Source organism: Pholcus phalangioides, unplaced genomic scaffold, assembly GCF_987345545.1.
Source record: "Pholcus phalangioides strain wild (caught in Gottingen) unplaced genomic scaffold, Ppha-v1.0 ptg000015l_1, whole genome shotgun sequence".
In the NCBI taxonomy this organism is placed as follows: domain Eukaryota; kingdom Metazoa; phylum Arthropoda; class Arachnida; order Araneae; family Pholcidae; genus Pholcus; species Pholcus phalangioides.
Window position 1 is genome coordinate 5,892,453 of NW_028301608.1, and position 18,836 is coordinate 5,911,288.

At 35.3% G+C, this 18,836-nt stretch overlaps 1 protein-coding gene across 2 annotated transcripts in view; it reads right to left on the reverse strand.

The window, feature by feature from the left end:
• The window catches only part of Nup153 (nucleoporin 153), a 115,066-nt gene that overhangs the window by 17,407 nt on the left and 78,823 nt on the right, over window positions 1-18,836 (reverse strand). Inside the window, exons 15-20 of one of the 2 annotated variants that reach the window (XM_089242692.1) lie at window positions 17,183-17,350; window positions 15,214-15,263; window positions 13,645-13,786; window positions 8,895-10,400; window positions 4,192-4,443; window positions 527-927 (exon numbers count right to left, since the gene is read on the reverse strand). In XM_089242692.1, coding sequence (XP_089098818.1) covers window positions 527-927; window positions 4,192-4,443; window positions 8,895-10,400; window positions 13,645-13,786; window positions 15,214-15,263; window positions 17,183-17,350 — 2,519 coding nt within the window. The remainder of the gene's footprint in view (window positions 1-526; window positions 928-4,191; window positions 4,444-8,894; window positions 10,401-13,644; window positions 13,787-15,213; window positions 15,264-17,182; window positions 17,351-18,836) is intronic. The other variant, XM_089242693.1, reaches the window with a different exon arrangement.

Genomic DNA, 18,836 nt, shown 5'->3' on the forward strand with positions numbered 1-18,836 from the left:
GTATCGATGGTGCTCCAAATAATGTGGGATTAGTAGAAGCAGAACCGTCCAAGGCAACGTGACATGATGAAGCCAAGTCATTTCATGCTTGGAGGACTATATTTGATTTTTTCAAAATGTCAACAGATTTATCAAAATTTGAAAATTCGCGGCTGAAGTCTGCTACATATATTCTGCTTAAAATTTCGCAGGAATGAGTATCGCTAATCTTAAAAGCCACCCCAGAGGGGGTTTAAACAATATTTGAGAAAGAAAAATTCTGTCAAATATGCTCAAACCAGAAGGGAAAACTTTTAGTTTCAACATCATAAACCACTACCACCCCCTCCTATACACAGTCAAAGTCTGATATAACAAGTATCTATTAATTATGAGTGATTTGCAAAGAATCAACAAGCACATGTTGAAGATTGAAAAACTATATGATAGAGTTATCTATCATGTAGTTTTAGATAGAGACTCCAAAAAAATTTGTATACATTCACTAGAAACAGCAAAAAAAAAAAAAAAAAAAAAAAAAACTTACCGTAGACGTTCCAAAAACAAATAAAGGCTTTTGCGGCTGTGGTGCCCCAAAATTGAAACCGCCACTGCCTTCAGGTTTAGCAGGAGCCACACCACTAAAACTTGGAGCAGGCATGCTACCGAAAGCTGAAGCGCTAACTGTGTTACCACCAAACAATGGTTGCTGTTGCTGTACCGATGGCGCTCCAAATAATGGAGTGGGATTAGTAGAAGCAGAACCTGGTGGCTGGTTACTCTTTGCACCAAAGGTAAACACATTGCTTCCAGAGGGAGGATTGAACATAGAAGCAGTAGTTGTGGCAGTGTTTACATTGCTTCCAAAGCTGAAAGTAGGCACCGAAGAAGCAGTCACTGCAGGTTGACTTGGCTGGAATCCTCCAAAAGCAGAAGATTTGGTAGGTCCTGTGTATAAAAATAGAAGGGAAGAAAAAAAAGCTCACAAACATTTTAAAAATTTGATTTTTAATCCCATGATTTCTCTCTCTCAACACATACATTCGCTGTTTTTTAATCCCTTTATATCCTGACAGTACTTTAAAGTACAGCTTAAATCAAATGCTTATATCTTTGTAATATGACCACTTTTACTGACAGTATCTACAAGGATGCAATGAGTGTAGTTCAGACAGCGGGCAGTAAAGGCAGAAACTGTTTTTCTTTTTTTGCTGTGGGAATTTTATCTTTGCCATACAGCATTAGGAAGAAGTTTTGCTGTAGAGTTGATTTGCATGATGTTTATTTGACTAAATTTAGTGACTAATTCCCAGTTAATTGGTGCTATTATTTCTTATTCTTTTCTATACTATACATGTAACAATTCCCTACATTTTATTTGAAAATTACTGTCTATTTTCTATCATAGGGTCAAGCATTTCAATTGGCTGTTATATCTGATGTCTCCCAGCAGGTTTGGTCCTATTGTATAGGGAACCCATCGATCATACACAATCTTATGTGATACAGGGAAATAATTTGTGATAATTTCCCTGCTCAATTTAACCGTAACTGCAAGTTGTTGTGTGGGAACACTACGCTGTTTTGGCACACAAGAGGGTGTCGGTTGGCGCACAAGAAGGTGTTTGGCGAGATAGAATGAGACCTTCAGGAAGAAGCCGTAACACAGAGACAGAGTGACAAGAAACTTCAACATGTGCGGACCCCTCTGCCTGGCGGCGGTAAGTTAATTACTGACTCTTCCCTCTTCACTACTTGCCACCTCGCATAATTAAATGAACATGTAATTTTTAATCTGTTGAACAGTGAGATGGATACTGTAATTAAATGAAGGAAAATGAATCTGGAGTTATATGTAATTATTTTATTCATGTCTAATTTTAATTGATACAACCGTCCTTCGTAACACTGGTACCATGACCAATCCTTGTCTAATCCGCATCCATCCACTTCTTATTGTGCAATGTCTCTTAATTCATGATTTTATTTTAACGAAATAATTGCAATATTCACGATTCCATCAGTATTTTTTTTTTGTTCGGTAAAATATAATTTTAATGTGACCACGTTTTTTTTTTCTCTTGTGAAACCATGTGACATGAAAATTCGTAATGAAGTCTTGAATTAATCGGAAATAATTAATTAATAATTGGTGGCTGGCGCAAAATATTTCATGTTGTAAAATTTCATTGTGTATTTAAAAGTATTTGTAATTGCATCTTGAAAAAAAAAAAAAAAAAGCCGTAATGAATAGACGCCGAGGACCCGTGGTTACACGCACAATCAGACCCCCCCCACAGCAAATTTCAATGCTTCTTTTGTGGATTTAATTCCACCGTTCTCGGGAGAAGGTTCAGGCAGCGTGAGAAATTTTTTGTATAAAATAAACGAAGTTGCACGACTCAGCGGGTGGTCCGAAGATGACAAAATTTCCATCGCTAAATTGAAATTGACGGCAACTGCCGAGGCATATTTTTTTTCCGTCCCACAAAATGACCAAATTTCCAGTTTTTCGGAGTTTTCCCAGAAGTTGGTCTCGAGATTTGAGAAACGAGTGCCCCTGGCTACCCAGTTGCATACCCTGGCAACCTGTGTGCAGCAGGAACAGGAATCAGTTGAAGATTTTGCCACTCGAGTGAGACACCTTGGCAACAGGGTTTTCCAAAACACAGCCGCCATTTCTCCAGAGGTCATAGCAGCCAATGACAGGTTACTGCAGGCTCGTTTTGTTGCTGGGCTCAGACCCGACATACAACGCCATGTGCTTAGCAGAGCCCCTCCAAATTTTGACCAAGCTGTAACTGATGCACTCACTGAGGAGGCAAACAACAAACTCTACATGAACTCACTGCAGAGTAGAGAAGAGGCACAAGGAGACATCGTGTCTCAACATGTGATATAATTCCTAAAATACTTTTATATATTTGTTAAATGCGACATAGGTTATATATTTATGGTTATATATTTCCAAGTAATTAGATAAATGCGCTGAACATATGAAACTAATTATTTTCTACAAACATGTATTAATTACACTTTAAATTGTATAATATTTTTTATACTCAGATTAACATTTTGAGATATAATTGAAATAATTTGTTTTCATGTGTACTTTATTGAAAAATTAAATATTGCACATCTTGGCGAGATATTTATAATTAAATGTTGAAAAAATATTGTTTTAAAACATACTCGATATTTCACAACCAATCAGGTAAAATAACATGATGCATTAATTATGTGTACTTAAACTAAACTGTAACTAATGGGCATTTTTTCAGTTTCTTCCAGAAGAAACCCAACCCGGCCTCAACATAAAATGAATGCACCAGTCTCAAACGCATGGTCTGAATCAGATCGATCTCTTAGAACTATATAAATAAAAATTTAAGTCATTCACTAACACAGATTTTTGCCAGTTCTATATTCCCAACCATCCAATATCTGGTGTTTTGTTTATTGCTGATTTAATTTTTCCACGTTCAAACCATTACATCTCATGAATCATGAATGCCAGAGGCTCTGCTACCGGACTTATCCCGTTGCCGAGATCTCTTCCAGCCCAGCTTCTTGGCAGAGTCTGGAACAAAGTGAGTGCACGTAACAGTCTGAGTGTTTAGCTAGTGTTGTGCCTGATATTTCAGTGCTGCCACCTATACTTCAAATTGCGAGTGAAGTGTAATGATTGAATATTTGTAACGTTGTAGGCCTGTTGCTCTCTGTGGCGAGACTTTTTAACTGGGAGATCGGCTCACATTCGTGCCTTGAAGTTGAGAACCACAGAAAACCAACTTCAGCCGACCGCCACTGTGGCGCAGGTGTGGTTCGAACTCGGATCCTCACGATGCGAATCCTTCACTATGACCACTCGACCACCACAGCGGCAAACCAAACCATTACATCTGTAATTTGTAACTAATCCTTAGTATGGCATCACCAGATTGAAGAAAACAAATATATCCTCAGCTAGGGAAAGAGAGACTCTAGTAAATACAGCATATGTGCTGTAATGTTCCTTTTGAATTGGAATACAGGCAAAAAGTTTCATACAAATAAATTTGGAAATGTTTAATAAGCTCCATAATTACAATTCTGAAGTTTAAAAATCAATCCTTGATATTTTCAAATTTTTGTATAAATATGATATGAGGTTATAAATATATAAAGTAAAAATATTAAAATACAATATATAATTTAAAAAAAAAGTCCTACCTGAGCCAAAAGAAAATTGAGTCGATGTCTGAGAAGGCTCTGCTTTTGCATTCGAACCAAATATGAAGCCTCCTGTTGACTGTGCTGAAGCAGGCGCCCCAAACTGGAATGGAGTTGACGGCAACGTATTCATCCCAGAACTGCTCGTTGGTTCACATTTAAAAGGAGGGGGAGCGGCAGCGCCAAAAGCAATCTTATTCGTAGGAGCAAAACCTGTTAATTTTTCATCATTTCCTCTTTTAAAACTGAATACTTTGAGAAAGAGGAAACATCAATATAGTTTCATAAAACAATAAATAAAAACAATATAAACATATCTCAACTAAATACAAAACCAAAACTTTAGTATAAAAATTAAAATAAAGCCATCATTCCACACAACTAAACTTGCACAAGAAGTTTTTTTTTTGATAGATTATTTAGTCACTGAAGGTATAGTCCTCCAACCATGAGATGAGACTTAGCTATGGCACATGAAGTCGGACGATTTTATCATTTTCTAGAAGGGCAAGCCAATTGTGAAAGCATGGTCACTGACAAGATATTCTCAATGTGCATTCAATTTTATCTTTTACCTAAAAAAAATAAATAATAAAATCGGACTTGACGAGATATGACGGAGTCAAATCTCATCTCATGATTGGAGGACTATATGTCATAAGGGGACTAATTTATTGTACCCTTCGATAGTAGATGGTTATGCTGCAATCATCACCAGTAAAATCAAAGACATTAGAGAGAGCTGCAATTTTTTCTACCTTTCAAATTCTAGAGGAAGATATTTCATTGCGAATGGACAATGGATTCCTGCTAATCCGAGATAATTTTAACTAGGCCATATTTGTACGACTAAATAGAGAAATATAAAAAAAAATTATATCAATTTGAATTATTTTCAATAAAGTAAAATATTTTCTTTGCGAAAAATCCAAGAATTATCCACAGCATTTTTATGAAAGGCTGGAATATAAAATGAACATGTTGAAAAACTAATCTGCAAAAAAATCATTTGAAATAAACTAATTTTAAAGATTTATAGATGCAAGTAGAAGAAAAAGTAGACATCATTTCTATATATACAGAAACGGGAGAGAAATACTTGCAGTAGTTAGGGAAATCTATATATTTTGGATATTATGCCGAGGTCAACTCCAAAGAAAAGTCATCTGATTTCCACCGGGACTAGAACCCAGGCCCTATCATGTATCAGCAAAGCATACTACCATCTACACCACACTGGAGAAACAACCGTCTTCCTTATTTCATGCACTGTGGCGTGAGGTGCTGAAGTAAAGGCATTAGAACCTCTCTTAATTTAGCAAATGCCCCCCCCCCCCCCCCCCAAGTGAGATTTAGATTGTTTTTTGTTTTTTTTCAGCCCAAGATATCAGTGGTACAGCAGTACATTTCCAGCATATTGGTAATTTTTAAGCAATAAATGGTGTTTTTGACCCCTAAAGCAAAGTTTACGGAAACAACCCATAGCTGCCAACTTTGGAGAATGAGAAGTAGGGAAGTTTTCAGGCACAATCCAAATTCCGTACAAAAATGAATGTAAAAGGGATTTTTGAAAAACATGTAGGGATTTTTCATTAACAAAAGAAAAAGTTGGAATTTTTCCCTTTTCAAAAACATGGCATCGTGCAAACCATTGCCAATTAGCGCCACGTCACTAATCATCAACCAAGCAGGGGTGCAAGTGCCCTTCATCCATTTTGGAGCAGCAATTTTAAAAATGGAGCAGAACAAAAAACTAACTACATCTGCAATATAAGGAGTAATTTTTCTGTGAAATGCCAAATGTTTTGCCAAAAATGGTTGAATGAATAATTCTAAATAAAAATTTCCTTCACAAATTAAAGTCCATTTAAATTTTTTCTGAAGTATCTTATGTCACTACTAAAACATGCATTACTGAAATGATGAATAAAAATTATTAGACTTTTTTTTAAAATTAAACACCCTGCATACTGAAAACCTAAGCAGCAAGAATTTTTGCTGCTTGAACACCAAAATCTTTTTCATCCTGATGTAGCAAAAAAAGTGCATGCAGAATATAATAAGGGTTTCCGTGAAAAAAGTTAGCTTCTCACAGAATTTAATGAAATGACTAAATTCAGACAACAAGAAAAATATATAAATACCTTATTTACTTAAACATTTTTCAACATAATAGCATGTTAGTAGATTAAAAATGTTTTTTCCCCTGTTTTCTAAGCCTGAAGCCTGTTACAATATTTTCTATATGAATCACAAGTCGCTTTCAGAAGAGAGTTCAGCATCTCAATAACAATTTTTTTTCAAATTTTTCATGCCCTTGAACATAAGATTTTGTGTCTTATTCCATTAAACCATTGAATGGACTGATTTTTCACTGTTCAAACAGACTTTTGTTAACACTGAACTCTCTTTTACTGTCTGCGTTACCATGTGCGAAATTTTAAAAAAAACCTTCACCAAAACTGGCAAAATTTTGAACTTTGGGCTGCTTTCAAGGTTACAAAGTTTGAATATGTCTGCCCAATATCTATCTATACGCTGAACTGATTTCACTTTGTGTAATTCTTTGCATTGCAGTGCAACCCATTCACCACACATTTGACAGTTCTGTTTGAGATGCTATGTTAAGCAACATCCCAGCAATACGTGAGGAAGTATGTACCATCCTAGTAACACAGGAGAAGTGGTGCAAAAAACAAGAGAAAGTGCAAACATCTCATTCTCTCCAACAACATGTTTTGGAAAGGTAGGACATTTATATATAATAGGTATCTCACAACAGAAGTTATGTAAAATTAGAATGCTCCTAGTAGAAACTCCTCCCTTTGACTATTGTTACGAGCATGCCCCTCCCCACCAATACAGGGGTGGAGCGCGTGACCATTTTGGGGGCCGCTCTAGGAGGGAGTTGAAAGAGTGAAAAAAGGTTTGTCGACCAAAACAAAACCATGGTCAGTAGCACCAAAAATAGGTTCTGCATTTGTAGAGTTCTTTTCCTCAAGCTGCCCCTGTTTGCCAAATCCGGATTTCCATAATGTGAAATTGTCACGATCGGCAACCGCAGACAATAACCATATGACCGCATAGTGGCTAGATGACAAAACTATGGATATTTTAGCTGGAGTTTTTACAGATCCTGTTTTTTCCCAACGATCTCCGAAAAATTTTGGTAATTTAAACCAATCCCCATTTTGATTCTTCGCAAAGGCGCGTGTGCGATCTTGTGGAAAATAAAGCAAATTTACGCCATAAATATGCTGTCTTTGAACGCAGGTTGGTAGCAGCGAAATTACCGTTATTTTCAATATATAACCCACTGCTGAAAAAACTCTCTCCAAAATCAGAAAATTCTGCATATCCATTCAGGGACTTTGATAGTCTACGGGTTATACCAATAACAATACAGGACTTTGTACTTCAAGGTAGTAGAATTACTTTCCAAGGTCACGAGAAAATGCAATTGTGGTAGATGGTAGGAAGTGAAAAAAAAAATTGAAGTTCCCCCCTCCATATCTTTTTCCTTGTCTCGGAACTTATCCGTCCCGTGAACAAAATTTTCATGCTTCTTTTTTCCTAAAGTTCGGGTATTTGACGCACTACAGTGCATTAGCGGTACCACCACAAACAAGAATTGGCACAAATGCGCAGGGATTCGACGCCTTGGCACACCATGTAGCAAGAGAACCGTTTCGGCGCAGCTCTTGCACCCCTGACCAGGTTAAAATTATCTGCAATTACTACTCCCAAATTGAATCTTGGCATCAAAAAATCGTCATCAAGCCCCTGGAATAGACATAAAGACCTACGGAACGTATGGTCAAAGCAGGTACAATAGGTACTTCTAGCCAATTTTGGATGTCGAAAGACCAAATTAGCGCCGATTGATTTCTTTTCCCCCAAAAAATTAATTTTTTTGATTTGATACAATGATTGAAATTTTTTACATTGCACTTGTGACGTGATTTCAGGGATAAAAAATGAAAGCAACCGTTTTTCTCCAACTAAATTCTTTGGGAATATTTTCACCCTCCCCAAAAGTCGGGATTTCTACAATCACGATCGAAATTTAAGAGATATAAGAATATTTTTCATGAGTGCTGTTCCGTATTTATCATATGCAAAATGAAATCCAAGTTTACCATATTTTTCCTAATGAAATATAGTCACCAGTCATGATGAATGAGTCACAAAGTATCTTGAAATAAATTTTTGTTTACTTCAATTTGCAGTAGCTTTAAAATTGGCTGTAAATTGTAATTTTTATTCGTATTTAGAATCGCAATTTCCCGTATTTTTCTCAATGAGATATGGTAACCCTAAAATATGAAGGTCTAATTTTCTATTTGAACACATTAGGATATTACCATACTTGAAGCAATTGAATAGTTTTTCATTCAGTTAGAATTGCATTACCAGATTGTCTGCACACCACCTGTGCCACCGTCACGGATCGAAGGTTGAGGAACAATGATATAAAACTTTTATAACCTGAAAGGTCCTCCCCCATAATCAAATTTCCATCATAATATTTCATCAGAGGAGAAAAAAAAATTCCCACCCTATAACAGCATTTTTTTCACTAAATTATAAAATCACACATTGATTTTGAAAAAAGTGTGCGGGAATATTTGAAAATTTTCTTACTAGAAGTTGTGAAAAATAGTTAAAAAAAAAACTATTTTATGTATCAAATGAAAATTTACCAGCATTGAACGCCTTTACATCTGTTGATGAAGAATCACTGAATTTAAATACATCTGACATTTTTGGGGCACTTGCATCTGAACTTGCAGCTGTACTGACAGTTGCTGAACTACTACTGCTAGCAGCAGTAGTGACACTGAATGCTGAAGTACTGGATACAGGTGCAATTGATGCACTCGTACTACTAAATGAAAATGGCTGCACTACTGAGCTTGTAGGACCTGATGATGATGCAGCAGTCTGTAACGGAGAGCTTATGCAGAAACCCTGATTTGGAACGGATGTTTTCACTTCTGTCTTTAGTCCACCAGCTTGGGAAAAAATATTAGAACTTGCACCAAAAGTAAATGGAGAACCTGCAGCGACAGGGTTAGCCTGAGTTGCTTGTGACGCTCCAAAGACGGTGCTGACATTTTTGGTCACAGAGCTAGAGTCACCAGGTTTGAAAGTAAAAGGAGGTTGCTGCTTTGACGTCGAGCCGAAAAGGCCAAAACTACCAGGTGAAATAGTTGAAGTTCTGTTTGTTTCAGCATTAGTTGTCGAACCAGGGATACAAAAATTCGGCTGAGTTGGTTTCTGTAAGCCTGAAGAAGCTGCTTGAACAGTTTTCTGGGCATCTTCTGACGTACTAGGCTTGGAATGAAAGGGAGATACAGTGCTTTCTGTTGTTGATGGTGCTGTGCTCACAGGCACAACTGAACTAGGTTTGAAGCCCTCTGAAGAAGAGAAAGATGGCACTTTTGAAGATGTTGTTTGCTGGTCACTCCCTTTGATTCCGAATGGAGGTGTCCCAAAATTTGAAGTGGCCATTGAAGCAGGAGGCTGAAACTTGAAGCCTCCGGGTGCAGGTAAGCTGCTTGTAGCTGCTGCTGTTGTTGTTGTTGTACCTGTACCAAACATAAACACGTCTGATTTTATTGGCTCTGGTGCAGATGATGCAGCAGATGCGGTAACTGAAGCAGAACCAGAGGTCTCTATGGCAGTACTGGGAATAATTACACAATCTGCGTCTTCTTTTTGGATAGACTTGGAGCCTTCCACAGACTGAATGGCTTTATTTTCAGAACTTGATTTTTGCGATTCTGCTTGTGAACTCGATCCAAGCACAAAACCTCTAGAAGAATCGAGATTAGACGAGTCCCCACCAGATCCACCAAATTTAAGAACAGGCTTAGTAGTAACACTGGTGTTAGAAGCACTTGATGTCACAGCCTCTGGAACCTTTTGATCTACTGATGTCCCAGTTTCAGTGCATTTTGGTGGTTCTGCAGGCACACCAAACTTAAATGAAACATTTATGGGATTCGAAACAGCTGCTGTTGATGCAGGCATGCCAAATATACTTTGTGTGGTGGAACTTGCAGGTTGCTTCTGAAAATCAGAAGGAATTCCAAATTTGAAAGTTGTTGTTGCTGATGTGGTGGCAACTGATGAGACTAAAGATCCAAACATAAATCCACTTATTGATTGGGATGAGGTTGATTTCGGAAATTTAGCTGACTTTCCTGAAAAATTAAGCAAAAAATAAAAATAAATTTATGAATAAAAATATGCAGAGAAAACCTATATATTTATTAAAAGAGCTACATAAATTTGAAATAAAACATCAACAATTGGTTGAAAAAAATTTACACATGCGGTATAACTGAGAAAAGTTGAAAAAGTTTCACATTACTGTTTTTTCGTAGTATATTTTTACTTCATACAGTTTTGTTTAATAAACGAAATTACAACAAAAAGACAAATGTTATTCAAATAGCAGTTATATGGTTATACTGTCTAAGGCAGGGGGTTCTCAAACTGTGTGCCTTCAACCTTTGTCAGGCATGCCGTGGAGCAGCAGCACTAACAGGTTTTTCGCAGAATTCTTTATTAAACTGCTCTAGGAAGCCACACATGAGTGGTAATTAGGGAAGGGGCACCGCTGATAGAAAAAGTTTGAGAACCCTGGTCTAAGGCAACTTTCATGACAGCTCGTTCTTAAAAAAAAAACTCCTTAACTGCTTTCACTTTTTCTCGGTTGTTGAAGCCTCACAAAAGAGGCTCACAAAGAGCCACAGATCTGAATTACCATATAGACCAGATCTTGCAACTTATTGCCCTTCATTTCTCATGTTCTCAGAGATTATTCTAGATTGTTAGAGAAATATGAAAATGTGCATTATGGTGTAGTAAAAGGGCTCTCTTTCCGTTAATTGATGCAGTAGTGACATAGTCTACCTTTTGAAAAAGTCTCTCCACAGAGAGACCCACAACATGATATCTATATAACATGGAAATTCAAGCATTTACTATTTCCATTGCAAAATATGGAAGACTGGTAGCAGCACCAGCAAGAACACAAATTAAGCACAACTCTGACAACATAAATACGTCCACACATACACTCAGAACACACATTCTGACATGTACAAATTCATTAGAAATTCCACAGAAGAATGCATACAAGTTGCATGTAAGGTTAAGCAGTAGCGATAGAGTAGCAATAGCTTTGTTTCAACTGTTTGGAAATGCAGTGAAATCTGTTTGAAGTGTGACGGTTTTGAAATGTGGGTGTGCATTAATTCCATGTCAGTCTTTTTGTACAGAATAGAGAAATCACATCTACATACTGTTCATAAAATATGTGTTTTCTTTCGTGAATGCTATCAGTGATTCTATCTTGGGTATATGAACTCTTAAAAGCTTTATATTTTAGCTTTATTATAGCGGAAGAAACAATTTAAAAAAAAAACTCAAATTACAAAACTGCCGACGGAAAAACGTGTTTACTGCACAGCTGTTAATAGAATACAATAACGATTATACAGGAATTTCGGATAAATGATTGCCGATAAACGCTACGAAAATGAAGTCGTGTCTTTTCCAGTTGCTTAAATGCGGTCATAGAGCCTTTTTTTAAGGCTACTCGATGAAAATTACCACGGCTGTCCTCTATGAGTGTTTTCCCTAATGACAACGGTAATCATTGACGCCACAGCAACGTGAAAGCTCGTGCAAAATCTAATTTCCTGCCAAAATCCGGAGAAATTTTAACAAATCCGGAGAGCGGGAAAAAGGATGAAAAATCGGGAGAGTTGGCAGGCCCGAATCTTTCAATGAATCTTGTAGTCACTTATTCATTAACTTTCCATTTGATTTGTTTTGGTCCTATGACATACAAGTTTCAGGTGATACTTCTATGCTATTGTGTAGGTACCAATTTACAGATCTAGAAAATCTGTAGTTAGTAAATCTGACGACACTCTTCTCTGGCAAAAAAAACTTGTCATACAAACAAAAGGGGAGAAATTAAGGATTTTTTTGGGGGAGGGGGGAAGACAGGTGCATAAAGTGAGCAGATATATTTTTTTCAATTTTATGTTTATGAACTGAATTCTTCCAAAATAGCTGATCCTACAAGATGATAAATTTCATTTTCAATTAGAGACATATTATTATTGTATATCATCAATAAGTATTTGAATCACCCCCAAAAAAGAATGTTTTGCGATGTTCTGCAACGAGCCTTCAGCTGACTGAAAATATTCTGCGGTAAAAATTCACATATACATAATAGCGTTTTTCTACACTATTCTTAAAATTTTTCCAGATTGTTCTGCAACAGCATGGGTTGTTCTGCAACGTACGTCACACATTCTGCTTTGGAGCAAATCACCATGGGATCACATGGTCCATGTTGGTGATTACAAAGAATTCCTAAGGTAACCTGCTAGTACATGTCAATGTACAAAACAAAAACAAATGGTTTTCCCAGGACATTCCTATATTTTGCTGTGATTTTGGGGACGTCCAGACATTTCTTTACAAAGATTTCCATTTTTCTTTGTGTTTTCAATGAAGCCTAGTGGAATTTACATTTCCCCTGAAATCGAGCATTAAAATATCTTTGGCAATGTATAAATGTATTTTGATTTTTATGGCTATAAGTATGAATATTCATTTCAAATTTTTGCCATGTTAAACACATTTTTTGTGGAATTTATTTCAATCCACTGTGATTTGTAATAGGGTTTCAATTCCTGCCTTTGGCGATGTTTTTGGAGATTTTATTAATAACCGGCAGCTCTGCTAACTTTTAGCAACAATCTGTAATTTGCCGTGGAATCCAATTTTCCAAATTTTTCTTTAAAGGCCAGTCTAAGAATGCAAGGACTGAGAAGTTTTCCTTTTTGCACAGCACAATTTAAGGATTTTCCAAAAAGGCTCAAAATATTGGAAGAATCTAGATTCTGACTAGAAGATTTCAATAAGGCTAAAAAAAAATCAGAATTCTTCTGGGTAAATCGAAAATTTTGCCACCAATGCTATTGTTGAAAAACTTAAGACTTTTTCTAGTGCATGAATTCAAAAGTTTTCCAGCTTGTTGGCCATATTTTGCTCAGGATGACTTTCGGGGGGTTGTATAAAAGCTAAATCATTTCTTTGAAGGCCAAATATGAATGAAAAATACTGATCAAATCACCATACTCACCGATCTTTGATCACACATTCATTTTGATTGGTTAGAGGTCTCTTCTGCATAATTATTAATTCACACATATTATATGGGAGTTCACTAACTCCCCATGCTATAAAAGATTCTAAAGTAGTAGAATATATTTATAATTGCTAATGCTGGCTGGTTAAAATTCTCAAATGAGCCTCGGACAGTAGGTCACAGTTCATAAATCCATGCTCTAGTATGCCACAATATTTTAATCTCGCATCTTTTATATACAAGTCTCAACTTTTATAATAATATCTTACCCTCATCTCCCTCTTTAGATGGTCTCAGAGTTTCACATGCAATGCACTTGGACTTTTCCAGTGAATTTTGAACTAAACATGTGTCACATTCCCAAGTTCCAACGTTATTTTGTGTGAATCTTCTGGTTCCAAATAACTGATCCTACAAGATGAGAAATTTCATTTTTAATTCAGTTATATACAGTCAACCTTTGGTTTATGAGCATCTCTGTTTGCAAACATTTCAGTTCACCAACAAGAAAAAAAAATTCAGTTTATGAACATGCAAAATGGTTTAAATCCTGAAAGAAACATATTTCAGAAGTCTGAGACTACAAATTTATTTTTTTGGACAGTCTGGTTGAAGACATATTTAATCACAGTATAAATTTTCCATCATAAAATACTAATCCTCTTATTCAGCCCATGGATCAGCAGGTCGTTTCAAACTCTATGAAGCTCTAAAGAGAGGAACTTTTTTTAAAGATTTTTGTAATAATATCTGACATAGAACTAATAGTCAGTAACTTCTGGAAACATTATTTCATCATCTTACATTGAATAGTTCTTATTTACAAAGACTAGCAGCAAGTGTCTTTCAGAATCATCAATTTGGTTTGGAAGTTATTAGTGGCCAAATAGTGTTGCAAATGGATATTTTGAGGGGGTTTTACACTGAGATTATAGATGATGCATATTCATGAAACCAGACATTGCTCTGACATTGTTCTCATTTCATTTTTTCAAGTTATGGTAATTTTTTCCAGTAATTGGTTAATGATAGTATTGGTTTAATGATAACCATTGGTTATGCACAAAAGCTATTGTAAAAGTTCACACTAGAAATTCTGGAACTCTGAAAAACGAAGTAATAATATCTGACATAGAAAAACTAAACTGAAAAACTGAGCCCCGGACACAGATTAATTTATTTTACAGATTCCTATGGGAAAAATTATTTAGGTTTGTGACCAATTCAGTTTATGAACAACCTTCTGAAACAAAGTAAGTTTGCAAACCGAGGGTTGACTGTACAGATTCTAATGAATAAAAGGGGGGGGGGGAATCAAAGTACAATTCAAAAAGAAAGCCTTCTTTTCAGCAATAATACAATGAAATCTCTTTGATTTAATTTTATCTAAGGCCAGGATTACACTACAAAAGTTTTGTAAAAGTTCATTTATAAAACTGTAATAAATTTAATCTAAGGTTATCTGTTACATTCGAGAAAATGCAACCGATAGCTTTATTGGTTGAATTTTTCAAGTTTTATAAACAAAATTTTATGAAACCTTTATTGTGCAATACCGGCCTAATCTGGAATTTTTCACATTATACATTAATTCACTTCTATTGAATGGCCACTTGTCAAAAGGACCTGTTTACTGCAGAATGAAAATTCGCCCGTCCTGAGAGAGGTTTCACTGCATAAAAAATAATTATACTGTGCAATAATGTTTTAGTTCACACTTAGATTCTTCACTTTGTTTATAATTACAGAACATAAATATGAACTTGATTTATAAAATTAAATTTTTATTACACATTAAAATTCACCATAGAGAGAAAATAATATATCTATATATCTACCTTTTTTGTGTTATCTTTCTCTTTATCATTTTTGTTGATAACTGCTACATCTAGGAAACAAAAGACAACAGGTTATACAAAGCAGATAACATTTTATGCACTTTTTGGAGAGAAAGAGAAATATCGCACATTCACCAAAATTGTCCCCATAAATGATGACATATTAGCATGTTCGCCAATACTAAAAAAAAAAAGGGTATCGTTTGTATTCATATTACTACTAAACCACACATGCCCCTCATCCACATTCCTCTGTGGATTTTCAGATGAATTGGTGCACGTCCGAATGTGTGTGTGTATATTGTGAACTTAGCTCTAAGTTTGTTACGTGTAATGCTTGTTATGTGTAGTGCTGCCATCTATATTTCTATCAAAAAAGTGTAATGATTGAATAAGTGTACCATTGCAGGCCTGTTGTATATTCATACTGCAGTAATGGTGTCTATAAATTGAAAGTGTAAGCAATTTGTTTGGCATAAACAAAAAACATTCTAACTCATTTATGCCGGAGGTTGAAATTTCATAACTGCAATTTTTTTGCAAAATTGCAACTTTCTAGAACTCCATATTGGTAGCATTGGCTAACTTTATGCATATTATGATATCATTTATCCTAAGAAAGCAGGCCCCCCCCCTAACCATCTGAATAAATATGATTTTGATGGTTTTGGATGGAAAGATATAATTTAATTGCATTTCACAACTGTTCCAAAAGTAAAATGTAAGGCATAAATGAGATAACCAATTTATGCCCAAGGTTCCATTATGTCAGATGTAACATTGCCTGATATTATTTGTACTGTTTATAAATAATCATGGAATGACTTCAAACTGAATTTATTTCAAACAACTGTTGATAAGTTTGGCATAATTTAGAAAACTAATTATTAATTACTTCAATTATTAAATTTGGTTTTTTTTTGATAATTTTGAAAAACTGCAAAAAACATGAACTAAGTTTCAATACATTCATAAAAAAATTTTAGTCAAAAAATATATTTTATTAGCTTCAAACTTCCAAAAAAGGAAAAAGGAGAAATTAATTGGGCAGATAACTAGCTGTGGCAACGATGTGAGTTTTGAGTAGAATGAGTAAATTTCTTTCAAAGAAAATCCAGCTAAATATGACAAATGAGTTTCTAGCACATTATTCTTTAACACATAATCTAGATTACTGCTACGAGACCGCCCCAGTATGTCATGAGACATAGCAGGATGAAAGTATATAGGAAGTAGCAAATGAGACAGTTATTAAAAACTGGTGTCTAGTTTAGGATATACTGCTGCATGCCTTAAGATTAGGGGTACCATGAACATAGAAGTAGGAATTCAACCCTTGATTGCTATCATCATCAATGGATGATGAGCATAGTAGTCTGTTAAAATGCTTTCTGATGATAATAAGCAGTTATGATCCATGTACATGTAGTGCTGCTGTTGAAATGGTTTCATATAGTGAAGGCATGTGCAAGATAAAACAAATCTTTTTCTTCAATTCATGGCAAGTTTCTTTCAACTGACTACATTTACAGTTCCTCGGCTAGAAAAATTTTACAAGGGAATTTACAGAACATGCCGTTCATTACAAAAAGTATATTTCGTAATACACAATAGACAGTTCCATTCTAACTCCTCATAATTTCTGAATAAAAAAAAGGAAAGTTTTGAGCTTAAAAGGAATAAAAAATCCTCTTTTAGAATAATTGAAAAAAATGCAAAATTTAACATTTTAAAACCTGTTGATATTGTCCGGTTTCCATACGTTCCATTCAACCATATGAAACATGTGGTCATCGTACTAAAACCAAGATTTTTCAGATCGGATTGTTGTTATCAGAAACCCAAAGTCCCAACACATTAAGTGGCATGCACTGTAACTTAAATATTTATAATAAAGGTTTGAATGAGACTGAATATACTCAATCATGTTTACATTACAATCATGATGAAAAATATCAACCATGCTTACCATCGGGTGTTTTTTTCTGGCTGCTCTCTGGATTAGGTGTCTCACAAGCAACACATTTTGCCTCGCCTTTCTTGTTGCTGACCAAGCAAGCTGAACACTCCCAATTTCCGGGTTCAGGTTGAAATTTCTCAAGTAAGTCTGAAGGTTGGGATGGCTTGCCAAAACACCCTGAAATAAATTAAAGAAAAAATAAAGTGTGAGCCAATACAATGCTTTAAACTAAATATTCTTGAATGAACAGGAAAATAAAAGCATTGGACTGAATTTGAAATATTTCCAGTAATTAATCTGGTAAAATATAAATATTTATTATGTTTAAATATCAATAGATATTCTAACCACACTATTTAATTTGGATGATGTTGGTATTAGAGCATGTATAGTCACTCAGCTTCAGAACGGGTTCCCTTCAGAGCATTGGTCTATAAATCGAATTCATGCCAAACTGAAGGTTGCTGAATTGGGATCAAAAACAGGTACATCGCAGAAGCCTCCCACATCCCAGTGATAGATTTGCTTGGGAAATAGGTGAGCATTTGATAGGATAAACACTGTTTCACAATAGTTTGCTTGGTCATGAATTAATCACTTTTTTTTTCACTAGCTTGGTCTTCTCTCCCCAACATCATGTAACTGAAATAGACAAGTTTTCTGTGTACCTTAAGATAGCCAATATTTCTTTGTACAGTTATGTTTTATGATTCAAATTTGTAGAAAACTTTCATTGAACAAAAGTAGATTGAATCTTGTGATATTTTCTTTTTTACCATTGAGTCATGACACAAGTTTGTAAGAAATAACTGGATACAAACTCAACAAAATTAATTTAATTTACTATAAATATTAGCCTATTGAACGCTCGTAGCAAACTTCAAAGTGGCCTCAAAAACATTTGTTAATAAGCAACCAAACAAATAATCATGTACAGTCCATACAATGAAAAAAACCCACACATTATTTTTTGAATACATATAATTATGTTCATTGAGCGTGGAAGAATTTTGTCTAAATATTCTTTTAATAAAAAAAAAAAAGTTTATTTATATATATATATATACAGGGTGATTATAAAAAAACTATTCCGACATATGGGCCCCTAACTATCATACCATTCACAGAAACTGAATGAAATTTTGGCATAAGGTATTTTGATGTATGCGCTCAAGAATGATATGGAAAACAACAGTGTCACTAACAGTTACGGTTACAGTGAGAAAATTTCAAAAATATCAAATGGCAACACCAAGTTTTTTGTATTGGAATGTGATCTCCATTGTGAAAAAACCTAAATAGCGTTCGAACGGCAACTGTAGCATGAAAATCACCGGCAGTAGATAGGCTAAAAGTGAGGACAACCAATAAGGACAGAGAAGCAGCATAAAATAAAGCATTTTTTTTATGCTGCAACCATATTTTTATGGGCATCTTTTTATCAGCCACCTCGTTGGGCATTTTGCCTGTTGTGGTGTTGTATTTGTATTTGTATTTGTATTGTGTTTCACAAATTTTCCACATGACCTTGTGGAGGACTAATCAGGCTGGGATCTCAGCCGAAGAAACGGTGTGACGAATGAAACGAACATTAATGCTCTGGTGCACTGCAAAGTCCTTTTTACTTTTTCCTTGCCTAGCTCCGGGGATTTTCGTGCTACAA